The 12,244-nt window shown below is 53.1% G+C and overlaps 1 protein-coding gene across 10 annotated transcripts in view; it reads left to right on the forward strand.

The window, feature by feature from the left end:
* The window catches only part of Mad1l1 (mitotic arrest deficient 1 like 1), a 352,396-nt gene extending 340,866 nt beyond the window's left edge, over positions 1–11,530 (forward strand). For all 10 annotated transcript variants that reach the window (XM_015502048.2, XM_048785331.1, XM_048785332.1 and 7 more), the window contains one exon: positions 10,956–11,530. In XM_015502048.2, the coding sequence (XP_015357534.1) occupies positions 10,956–11,114 (159 nt within the window). In that variant the 3' untranslated portion in view covers positions 11,115–11,530. The remainder of the gene's footprint in view (positions 1–10,955) is intronic.
* Positions 11,531–12,244: the final 714 nt, after the last annotated feature.

Here is a 12,244-nt window from a genome sequence, read left to right on the forward strand (position 1 = left end):
GGGGGGAGTGGCTAACTTCACTTAGCATTATCTTCTCTAACTCCACCCATTTGCCTACAAATGCCATGATTTTATTCTCTTTTATTGCTGAGTAATATTCCATTGTGTATGTATGCCACATTTTTTTTATCTACTCATCTATTGAAGGGCATCTATGTTGGTTCCACATTCATTTTGCCGGCATGTATATTAAGGCCCCACCACACATTGCTATTTTTTTTTTTTGGTTAGTCACTTATCTTTTAATGAGACTTAAATAATAATTTAAAATTTTTTACAGATCTGCACATGCAGCAGGACCCTTCACTCACTGAGGGAGGAGGGGTCTTCCTCCTTTGTGTTGCTCATGTTTCATCTTAATTTCCTTCTGCCCAGAGGACTTCCTTTAACGTTTCTTGTAGTGTGAGTTATCTGGTGACAAGTTCTTCCAGCCCCTGAGTGTCAATAGATGCCTTTTTCTCTTGAAAACCATTTTCTCTGGTTGTAGAGTTCTTGGTGGATGATTTTCTTTTGGTTCTTCAGAGTTGCTGTTTCACTGGCTCTTTACTTTCATTGTACTTGGCAAGAGATCTGCTGTCATCCTTGTCTTTTTGCGTGGTAGAGAAGGTTTCTCTTTTTTTTCCCCATTTTTTAGGTTTTATCTTTGTTCCTGGTTTTGAGCAATTTGATTATGATGTATTTTGATGTAGTTTTCTTCACTTATTTTTGGTCCTTGGGGGTTCATTGAATTTCTTGGATCTCTTTATACTTGCTCTAGCATTTCAAAAGTTCGGGATCATTATTTTCTCAAGAATTTTTTCCATCACCTGTATTGGTTAGGCCAAAGTGTCAGATGAGGCCAAACTCAGTGTGACTCTGCTCAAGGTCATCTGAGGCAACTGCAGGGCAGGAGTGGCTCCAGCTCTCTCATGTGTCTCTCAACAGGATTCTGTTATCTTGGGGCGTTGGACTGAGAGCTTCACATCCTTGGTGGCTGTTGCTTGGGGGCTACCTTCAGTTCCTTGTCATGCAGCAATGCACAGCATGGCCCCTGGCTGCATCAGAGCTCTGAGAGCCAGAGTGAGAGCAAGGTCATCAGAAGTAGGTCACCCTGAAGGCAGTGGGTGACACCTGAGGTGGGGCTGTTGAGAGCTTGTTCTGGACTTCCTTTGGAGACTGCAGTTACACATGGAGGCCATGTGTTGTGGTCCCACTGCCCACTGATGTGCTTTTCTTTCTCTGTTTCATTTTGGATGGTTTCTCTTGCCTTTTCACACAGTGCCCGACCTGCCCTCAACCCCACCCACTGTGCTTGTCATCTCGTACCTACCATCCTCATCTCAGGAAGCTGGCTTTTGTTTGTTTTTGACTCTTTCCTTAACCTTTTGGACACATAGGATGGAGTGCTCTGACTCAGTCATTGGCAAGTTTGAACCTTACTGTCTACTCTGGCTTGATGCAGTCAATGGCTTTCACTGGGACCCACTCTCCTGACTCTGGGACCATTGGATCCAGGTATCATGGGCTGCACTTTTTCATGCTGGACATTTTTGCATCCCTATAAATATCTTTGAGCTTTGCTCAGGAGTGCAGTTGTTTCTTGGAAACAGATTGATCCTTTTGGCTCTTGGTTTAAGATTTGTGAGGTGGGACCAGAGTGGCTAGGGCTCATTTTGCCCTTTCACTGAGGAAAGACACTTCTTGGGGTCTCCCTAAACCCCATGAGCTGTCAGGTTTTTGGTGTGACAGGGGAGATGGGCACTGTTTTCAGCTCTGTGTCAGCTTTAAATACGGTTTGTGGGGAGATTTTCTCTCTAGTTTTTTTGGTTTTTTCCTGGTCTCAGGCAGCTTTATTACTCAGGCACTGATGGTCCTCTGACCAACACTCACAGGGACGCTCTGCTTGGTCCTCTCTCCTTTTCTCCTGACACACTGCTTACATCCTCTGGCCACCTCAGCCACCCAGACTCAACTCTGTCCCCTCAATCCAGGGAGGCCACTGTGTTCTGCCCCTTGTCTCCTCAGGTCCAGTGACTTGAAGACTGTTTCATATCTCATGTCTTATTTTTTTTGGCTATTTCAGATGGCATGTGAATCTGTCCCTGTTACCTGCCTTGGCCAGGAGCCTGCCAAACACTGGACTTGAGTTGTATCACCTGAGTTGCCTCCAGGGAAGGCATCAGGCATTTGTCCCATTTCATGTTGAAGAAACTCTATAGAGAGGACAAATGATGTGTCCAGGGTCACATGCAAATAAGAGGGACAGTCAGTTTGAGCCCAGGCAATCTGAATCTTAGTCACTGCCCTGCCCTGCCCTATCCACATCTCACATCGGGTGATGCTGTAAACACAAGTGTGGTGCCTTCTCAAAAACTCATTCCCAGTGACCATATGTCCTGTCGGGGTGGGGACAAGCAGGCATAGAGGCCTGCTCACCTCTTCTCCTGCTTCCCTCCTCACTGGGCATGGCAACTGGAAGGGGTGATATAGTCCAGCCCCTTTCACAGATGAGACACCTGGGGCCCCAAGAGCAGAGTGAATCACACACCTGCTCCCCCCAGACTCTGGTGCTGGAGGAAGGAACTCCAAGTCCTTGGGATCTGCAGCCCTTCCTGTGTCCTCCCTGAGTTCTGAACACCTGCTCTTCCAGCCAACCCTCAGGAACCATCTCTTCCCTCTTACCACTCCCCCGTCTAACAGGTCCTTGCAGGTTGTGGCCTTTCCACCCACTGGAACCTGGGAGAAGCCCTGGGCCTCCAAGTCCTCTGACTATGATGAGTGAGTCCACCAGAAACGACCACCAGGCTCTCGGCACCCTGCCAGGCATCCGCTGGCACACTTCTCCGCTGTCCCCCTTCCGTGGCTGCAGAAACAGCTGCAAGCAGCTCTAAAATGGAGGCCCACGTGAGCGACGGTGCACTGCACAAATAGACGAGGGTAATAATAATAATTGCAGGTTTGAGATTCATCTGCGATTGCTGGGGTGCCTGGCCTTGCTCTCCCTGCACGCAGCTCTTGAGGGAAAGGTCACCCCTAGTCAGGGCTGTAAATTCCCATAATGTGGGTATAATTAGCACGTGCTGTGTTTGGATGCTTTCCTTGGCACAGTTCAGCAGGGTGCTGGACGAGCTTTCTCCCTACGATGGACATGCCTCTTTTCATTTACACTCTTTGAACTTCATGCTGGATATTGGTTCCCAGTTCTGCCTAGGTCATCCTGACCCTGTTGTTGCCATATCCCTCATTCCCTCATGAATAGCATCTACCAAGGCCTCCTATGAGCCTGGCATGTCCCCCACCCTGAGGACACCACTGGTAAAGACAGGCTAATAACATGAATATTCTACTGGAGTGTACCTGGGCCTGTTACAGCCCTGCCTGAGGAGCCACATGGCCTGGGCCTTGGGGTAGGAGCAGGCAGTGACTGGGCAAAGCTGGCAGGGGATGTGCGTCCTGGTAACCAGTGTGAAGGAAGGGTCAGCCAGGTTGTAAGTCCTAAAGAGGGACCCAAGACAGCAGAGGGTCTCTGGGGTTCTTGTAGCCAACATGCCATGCACATTGATGGACCAGGGTGGAAACAGTGGCCACCATGGTGTCCTGATGCCCACCGCTAGTCCCCTGTGCTAGAGAGCTGAGTGGGATAGGCTGGGCTGGAGGCTGGAGGTGAGCCTGGGCAGCCCTAGCCAAGGAACAGTGGCCAAGTACATCCCCCTTCCGCTGGGGCTTACTTCCTCCCAGAGTGGACATGGCTTTTCCCCGAGACCTGCCTTTCTGCACAGAAGCCCCTCTACTTCCCAGGCCAGGAGCCTGGGAAGTCTGAGAATGGAATTTCCATGCAGGCACCATGTACCTAACCTTGGGTCCTTGCTGCAGCTTCTCCTCTGGAACCAGGGTGACCTTCTCTCAGGAAGAGAGTAGTTGAGCAAGTATGTGGCTGAGGATTCACAAATGAGATGGGGCTGAGGGCCTGTGCTGCCCATCCTCACAGTGGCCTGACGTGGTGACCCCTCGTCTCTGTACCTTTATCACTCTAAGTCAGTGAGGCCTGTCCTGGGAAAAGAGTAGAAACCAGACAGATGAGACCCTATCCTTTGAGCAGACAGAGAAGGTACAGAGCATCCTCAGAGATAGGCATGCCCCTGTGTCCAGTTGTGCTGATGCAGCTCACTCACGGGGCTACCTGTGTGCCAGGCCTGGCCCAGGTGCTGGGATGCTCATGGCCTTACACTGGAGGGAGAGGTGGGTGGTGAATGCTAGTACTAGGTCAAGTGTGTCACCTGCAAACACTTGTCCCATCTACCTTGACTTCACTCTCTTGCAGGTCTTCACAATGCAAGTTGTCAGTGTTGGGAGCTCCTGTTTATCCACTTGGGGCTTATTTTATGGATTGTGCTTTTGATGTCAAGTCTAAGATCTCTTTAACTAGTCCTAATCCTGAAGATTTTCTTTTTTTTTTTTTTTTTTCAGTTTTATGTTTTACACTTAAGTTCATGATACATGTGGAGTTAACTTTAAGTCAAAATTCTTTCTTTTTATTTATTTATTTTTTAACTTGGATGCTCCAGCGCCATTTGTGAAAGGACCACCCCTCCTCCACTGAGTCTTTCGCACCTTTTGCTTGGACAGGCTTGTGTGCACTCTCTTGAATTCCTCTGTTCTGTCCCACTGATCTGAGAGTCTGTGCCTCCACCACTGCCCCACATCTGTCCCATGCAGTGGCTGCTCAGTGCTGTCCTGTAGCCACAGCACACCTCCATGTTGGAAAGGACAATCCCTCCACTTCAGTCTTCTTTTTCAGAATTGCTTGGCCTTCCTGGGAGCCTTCCTTTTCCATGTAGAGTTTAGAACAGACTTGTCCGCGTCTATGAGAAAACTTGGGGAGATTTTGTTAGAAATTATAGTCAGTCTACAGATCAGTTTGGGAAAAAATTGATGTATTTTCTACATTGAGTCTTCCAATTTGTGAACATTTTCTCTAAATATTCCTTTGGTTTCTATCTCTGACCTTTTGTAACTTCAGCATGCAGACTTCTAAGTTTTTGTGAATAGTATTGTACTTCTTGTTTGCTTTTCACTCATTTGATATTGCTTTATAGAAATATGATTGATCCTTGTGTATTGATCTTGTTTCCTGCAACCTTACTAAATTCACTAATAGGTTCCAGCAATTTTCTGTAGGATTTTCTCTACAGAGATAATCATGTCATTTGCAAGTAGAATCAGCTTTATTTCTTCCTTTCCAATCTGTGTGCTTCCTGTTTCCTCTTCTTACCTAGTGCCCTGGCTGGGACTTCTAGCATGGTGCTGAGCACAGGGGACTAGAATGGACACCTCACCTGACTCCTGACCTTAGAGCACAGGCAACCTCTTGCCATGAAGTAAGGGGTCAGCTTCAGAGGATTTGTAGAGGATTTCATCAACTTGAGGGAGTACCCTCAGTCCCTACCCACTTAGAGTTTAGTCATGAATGGTTGTTGGATTTTATCAAAAGCATTTTCTTGGGGCTGGGGTTGTGGCTAAGCGGTAGAGCGCTCGCCTAGCACGTGTGAGGCCCTAGGTTCAATCCTCAGCACCACATAAAAATAAGTAAATAAAATAAAGGTAGTGTGTCCAACTACAAATAAAAAAAAATTTTAAGTGTTTTCTCTGTTGATTGATGGGATCACGTGTTTTTGGTTTTGTTTTTAGCCTGCTGATACAGTGGAAATCAGCATGGGCTGATTTTTCCCATTGAACTAGCCTTGCATACCTAAAATAAATTCTATTTGGTCAAGGTATAGCATTCCTTTTTACAAATTCCTGGATCGCATTTGCTGAGGAGTTTTGCTCATGAGTGATATTAGTCTGCTTGCTTCTGTGTATGTGTGTGTGTATTTATGTGCATCTGTGTGTGCATGTATATATTTGTATATTTTTATGTATGTGTGTATTCACTTATGCTTTCATTTATATGTGTATGTGTGTATGTTTATGCAAGAGTGTGTATATGGGTGAGTGTGTGCAGAAGCGTATGTGCGCATGCATACGCCATCTTTGCCAGTTTGGACACTGGATTAGTGAGGGAAGATGTATTTCCTCTCTTGTTTTCTGGAAGAGATTATGGAAATGATATTTATTCTTAGCTAAATGTTCAAATAAAAATCTCTGGTGAAGCCATCTGGGACTGGAGAGGGCTTTTCAGGAGCTTTTTAATTACAAATGAATTTTTTTAGTGGGTATAGAACTGATCAGGTCATCTCTCTCACCCTGGCTCAGTTTGGGTAGTTTGTGGTCTTTCAGGGAATCAGTTCACTCCTCCAACTTGTCAAATCCATGAACCTGCAGGTTTTTGGTTTTGCTCAGACAGCTTCAGGTCTGCTGTGGGCTTCCAGAGCCGGTCATCCCTCTGCACCACTCTTGCAAGAGCTTTACCCATCTTATTGCTCCCTCCAAGGCCCAGCTCCTGGTTGCAGTCCTTCCTGCTCCGTGGGTTTGTTTTGCTTCCCCCCAAGACCCCCGCCCCACCCTCCCCTGTTGCTCTCAGCAGGGCCTCCGCTTGCTGATTCGAGGTGTTTCCTGTGAGCATTTTGGTCTCCGGTCTCCCCGAGCGCTGCCTGGGGTGCATCCCACTAGCATTCGCTGCATTACCTTTTAATTTTCATTCAATTCTGTGTATGTTTTATTTCCTCTGAGACTTCCGCTTTGGTCTTTGGGCTCTGGAAGTGGGTTCTTTAATCTTCCCGTGTTTAAGGATTTCCTGTTGTCTCTCTTACTGCACCCTTCTGTTCGCCCTTGTTGAGCACATCTGTACTTCCTGACACAAGGTGCCCCAGCTGAGCTGGGACCCACTGCTCTTCACTGGAGTCAGCCACCTCAAGACGCCATGGGGACATTCTGCTGACCTAACCACTGTCCCACTGTCACCTAAAATAACCCCCCACCACCTTGAAGTGGTAGGATTTACTTTCCCTGAGTGTTTTAGGATGTGAGTGTGTTGGTTCAGCTTTGCTTGTTTGAGTCAGGATTCGGGGCCCACGCGGGGCAGTGGGTTTAATCTCTAGCCTCCCCCTCCATGGGGTTTCTTCATTTATGGAACTTCCGCTCTTGCCTCTGCAGAAGGTGCCCTTGCCCTCAATAGGAGCTTGGCACTGCACTCGCCTCTGCCCACCCCACTGCAGTCAGCAGAGGCGGAAGACACAGGGATGTCTCGCCTCTGCTCTCCGAGGGTCTCCATCAGCCTCAGCCATTTTCCTTCAGGGTGCCCCTTTGCCGAAGGAGCACTGTGAAGCACCTGTTGTGTACACCAGTGGGGACACCATCAGGCCTGGGGTGGCGAGGTTAGAAGTAATGAGCCCCCGTAGCACGGGCACACATTTCTCACTAGAGTGCGGAACCCCTCGCCCCGAGCCTCAGCCCTCCTACACCTGCACCTGCGCCGAGCGTGGCCTCCCAGGCCTGGGCCTGGGCCTGGGCCGGAGGTCTCAGGAAGACCCGCCCCAAGGCCAGGCAGGTCTGTCTCCTGTTGGGCGGTGGAGCATCTTGGTCAAGGCCGGTTGCCCAGGCCTCCCCCGGGCGCCCGTTGCCACAGGGCTGCCTGTTCCTCCCAGCCCTGAGGGAGAGAGGGGAGAGAAGCCAGAGGCAGCACATAGACAGCCCATAAATATTTCTAGACACAGCCAACACGTCTTACTGGGCAATTTGCTTTTTAAAAAATTGCGCTCTAATTTTAAGTGAACAGCCCCTAATTATGGTGATTTACAAGGCACCTGGGGACCGGGTGGTATTTGAACATGGCAGAGGCTGAGCAGAGATTGATCGGCAGGGCATAATTCAATCTGCACATTCTGATAAGACGTGGTGGCTGCCCAGGCACATCTGAGTGAGGAGGTGGCCCCCTGCCAGTGTGGGGCAGGACAGGGGTACGGCGGGGGGAGCAAAGTTGGGGAAGCAATGCTGAGAGCCCTGGGGGCAGCCATCGGTGCGGCCCCTTGGGGACTGCAGGATGGCCGCGGCTTGTTGGGGGCTGGTGTTTTACACGCGTGGAACTGCCTTTATTTGGGATGTTTGCTGAGGATGGCACGGGTTGCTCCTGCCCTCTGCGCTGACTTGGAGGACAGGGCGGTCTGAGGTGGCCTCTGTCTCCCAAGAATGCTTGAAAGGAGCATCCAGGCCCTGTGCCCGGCCCACAGGAGGCTGTGCATGAGCCGGTGGAGCTGGGGGCATCTGATGGGCTACTAGCTCTTGCCCGATCCTCGGAGCTAGAGTTGTGACAGCTGTCTCAAATGCAGAATGACCAGGACCTGGGGAGGGACTGGGGAAGGCTTGGCACCCGAAGGACATTGATTGCCACACCTAAGTACTGGGTAGGGGAACTTGAGATCCTTCCAGACCTGTTCCCACCCGCACCCAGCCCTGCAGCTCCCCGCGCTCCCCGCGACAGCTGCTGGAGAGTCAGTCCCGCTGACATTTAGGGGAAAACATTCAGCATCAAGAGCAGAAGGCAGAAATGAAAGGATTTTCTTGGTAAAAGGTCAGAGTGGTTTCTCTTATTTTTGTTTAAAAATGGTTTGTGTTGAACTATGACAAGGCTAAATGTATTAACAGGGCACCGGAACAGGAGGAGGGCTGGGGTCGGCCCAGGTAAGAAAGCAGGAAAGTGCAGGTAACGAGCTAGACGGGCAGCTGAGGGCCGGCAGGATGCGGGGGTGCAGGCTGACTGAGGGCTGGGCACAGGTCACACAGGGGTCGGAGGCAAAGCCAGACCGCCCGGTCACATCTAGGTGACCGTGGAGGAGGGCACTGCCCACAGCCCCCAGGTCCCCTCGCCCAGGTGAGGAGTTAGTTGGTAGGTGGGCCCCACACTGGAGCACCCATGTGAGCTCCTCAAGGAGGCACTGCCAGGACCCACTGGGCAGCTGCCTCCCCAGGCAGCTCCCAGGGAAGGCAGTGTAGGGGTGCTGGGCAGAAAGGAGCTTTTTAAAAGAAATGTGTTATGGAGACATCCGGGTACCACGCGCTTCACCCACTGCTGTGCACATTTGGATCTCTCCAGCATCTTCACGGTGCCCAGCGGTCACCAGCCTATTCCCAGAGCATTTCCATCTCCCCACCAAGCAGCCAGGTGCCCAGCAGGCTCCCCACCCACCCCTGCCCCACCCTGCACCTGTGCCTTCCTCCTCGGGGCCCGGGTGGGACACATACATGCTCGGGGCTGGCCTGGAGTGTTTCCAGGCCCCTCCCGTGTGGCTCACGTCGTACTCCGTTCCTTGCTGTGACAACACAGTGTTCCCTTGGTGGACACACCACTTTGTGCCTTTGTCAGCCGATGGCCTCCACATTTTCACTGCTATGAATAATCTCGCTGTGACATTGATGCGGCATCTCCGTGTGGACACGTGTCCAGTTCCTTGGCTGCACACCTGGAGTAGAGTTGCTGGTCCCATGGCCACTCTGAGGGATCCCCAGTCCTCCGTGGTCACTGAGTCATTTATATTCCTCTAGCAGTGCAGAAAGTTCTGGTTTCTCCCCGCCCTCAGCGCACATTTGTCTTTTTTACTGTGGCGGCCCTAATGGGTGTGGAGTGGGGGCTCCCCGTGGCTCTGACTTACGTGTCCCTCGGGATCGGTGCTTCGCATGTACTTATTGGTCATTTATGCATCTTCCTAGGGAAAATGTCCACTCACACCCTTCACCCAGTTCTTAATTGGGCCATTTGTCTTGGGCTGAGTGGTAAGAGCTCTGCACGACACAGATGGCCCTTACTCAGCCTGGCCGGTATGGGCCTGGGTGCATTGACAGGGAGTTCCCAGGACAGGATCTAGTGAGGGCAGGGGTAGTAGGCACTGCCAGTCCTCTCCAGAAGTGCCTGGGTGCATTGGAGCCCCTTGCCAGCTCAGGGCCTCTGTCCACTCTACCCAGCCCAGATGCCCCAGCTGGCCTACACCCCCACCCCAGCCTGTGTCCCAGGACAGTGCCAGGGCAGTGTGCCCAGACCTACCAAGTACTATGGGCAGAACCGAGCTCTCTGTGCCTCTGTCTCCCCCTTTGTTCCAGAGGGTTTCTGCCCTTGTCCCCACTGTACCTCAGTATTTGGAGCATCTGTCCTGTCTCGAGTCTCCCCCAGATCACTGGTGACAGACCCTCATGGCCTTCCCCTGGTTAGAAGTGACATGTACGTAAGGAAGCAGTAGAAAGGACCCGTCTGGGCTGCAGAGTCCCTGGAGCCAGGACCAGCTCCCACTGGGTCCTCCCGCTGCCTGGCACCCCTCCCCTCCCCTCCCCTCCCAGCCCCAGGCAGCTGGAGGGGGACCCCGGGCCCCAGGCTCAAGTCTGGGAACCAGGCTGGGCAGGGAGCGACTTGCTCAAGGCCGCAGCACCCTGCAGTCTGGAAGATTTTTAGGGTCAAGAAAACACAGGTCTTCAGGTCCCCAGCCCCTGGGGACCCCTGGACACCCTGCCACCACAAAACCTGTAGGCTGTGGATCCAGTTTTCCTTTCAACGTGGAGGGCAGGGAACCTGGCTTCCCTGGCATCGTGCCCACGCAGCAGCCCTGGGTTGGGCAGGAGCCACCTCTCCATTCTGTGGACGAAGCCACCCAGCCAGCCACAGGTGGGACTAGAGCCTGGTGGCTGGTGCAAAGGCAGCCCCTGGGCACCCTGCTGCCTGTCCAGATGACAGACCCTGCCCTCCATGCCTGGAGGAGCCCAAGGGCCGGCCTTCCTGGTGTAAATCTCAGCCCTCTTTGCTGGTGACCTTGAACCAGGCCTCTCTGGGTGCATGATAGGCAGGAAGGTCCCTCTCTGGCCCCAGCTGCACAGACTGAGGGAAACTGCTGGGGACAGCAGCCTGTGGCCCACCTGCCTGACCCAACCTCCCCCCACCCCGTGCCTGAAGGCTGTGTCCCCTCCCTGTCCACCCCTGTTGTTGGAGGGGGATGGGGGGTAGGGCAGACCTGCCTGCTGACCGTCACTGACTGTCCCGTCTCTCCCGCCTGCAGGCCACGGGACCCTCGGGCTCCAAGATGCAGCTGCTGGAGACGGAGTTCTCGCGCTCTGTGCCGGAGCTCATTGAGCTGCACCTGCTCCGCCAGGATAGCATCCCGGCCTTCCTCAGCTCCCTCACCCTCGACCTCTTCAGCCGCCAGACCGCAGCCTAGCCCACCGCCTGACCGCAGCCAGTGCTGGCCGGCATGGCGCCCCAAGCCCCAGGCCAGACCGTGGTGTCCAGCGTGCCCGGGCCTCCAGCTCTGCCTCACACCCCTGACAGCAGTGGTGAAGTAACCAGGAAGGTGCTGGCCCTGCCCTGCCTCCTCTGTCACAGCACCTGCCCGGAGAGGACAGTGTCTGCCCAGGTCCACATCTCCCTCCTGCCACTGCACCCTGCTCTGGAGTCAGGCCTGAGGGAGCTGCTCGGTGGCACCTCCGTACCCTCTCCTCAGATGTCCTCATACCAGCCACCTGACCCCAATGCTGTGCTGCTCAGAGTCCTGTCTGTCCTGGAGCCTGGCCATTGGCCTGAGGCAAGGAGCCCAATTTGTCACCTTGTAAAATAAAGTTTCCTCCATCTTCCCAACACCTGGCTCTGCGTCTGAGGCCCACGCTTCCTGGCTCCCCGCTGTGAGGTCCATGGCCACTGCTGTGTTCCCCGACAGGTCCAGGCCCAGCAGGCATCGGGACGGGACGTGTGCTCTGGAGGAGGGGTTTTGGCAGCCACACCTGCTGTTCACGCAGCTGTGGCCTGTCTCTCTGGAGCCTGGGGTCACAAGCATTGGTGGGATGTGCGGCCTGGCTGTGAGGAGGGAGGGTGTGTTTGAGGTGGCCGAGAGTGAGGCCCTGGAGCCAGGCACCCCCAGGCCTGGTTCCAGCTCCGCTACCTATGGCTTTGTGACCTTACCCAAGTGTCTCACCCTCTCTAAGTCTCCCTCCTTGCCCCTAAGCCACGACAGTCCCTCACCAGGAGGTTAGAGGTGTGCCCCTGCACACAGCGAGCACTCAGGGTTGGCCGGAGCCGAGTGGCCAAGGCCGGCCCTGCCCCCACCCTCCTTCCTCTCCTGCTGAGCGCTGGTGACCACTCCCTCCCATAGGCTCTGGCCAGCCCTGTCCCTTTGGCTGGCAGGCATCTGTCCTTTCAGCTCCAAGCCTTCCTCCTGTCCATGGGCCTGGCAGCAGATCCTGTGTGGCCAGGGTTCTGGGACACAGGGATTGGGGGATGCTGCCCTTATGGACCAGCCTGTCACATGGGAGCCAGACCAGGCTTGGGTAGGCCAGCAGCACCCACGCCAGCCAA

The sequence above is a fragment of the Marmota marmota genome, unplaced genomic scaffold, assembly GCF_001458135.2.
Source record: "Marmota marmota marmota unplaced genomic scaffold, marMar, whole genome shotgun sequence".
NCBI lineage: Eukaryota > Metazoa > Chordata > Mammalia > Rodentia > Sciuridae > Marmota > Marmota marmota.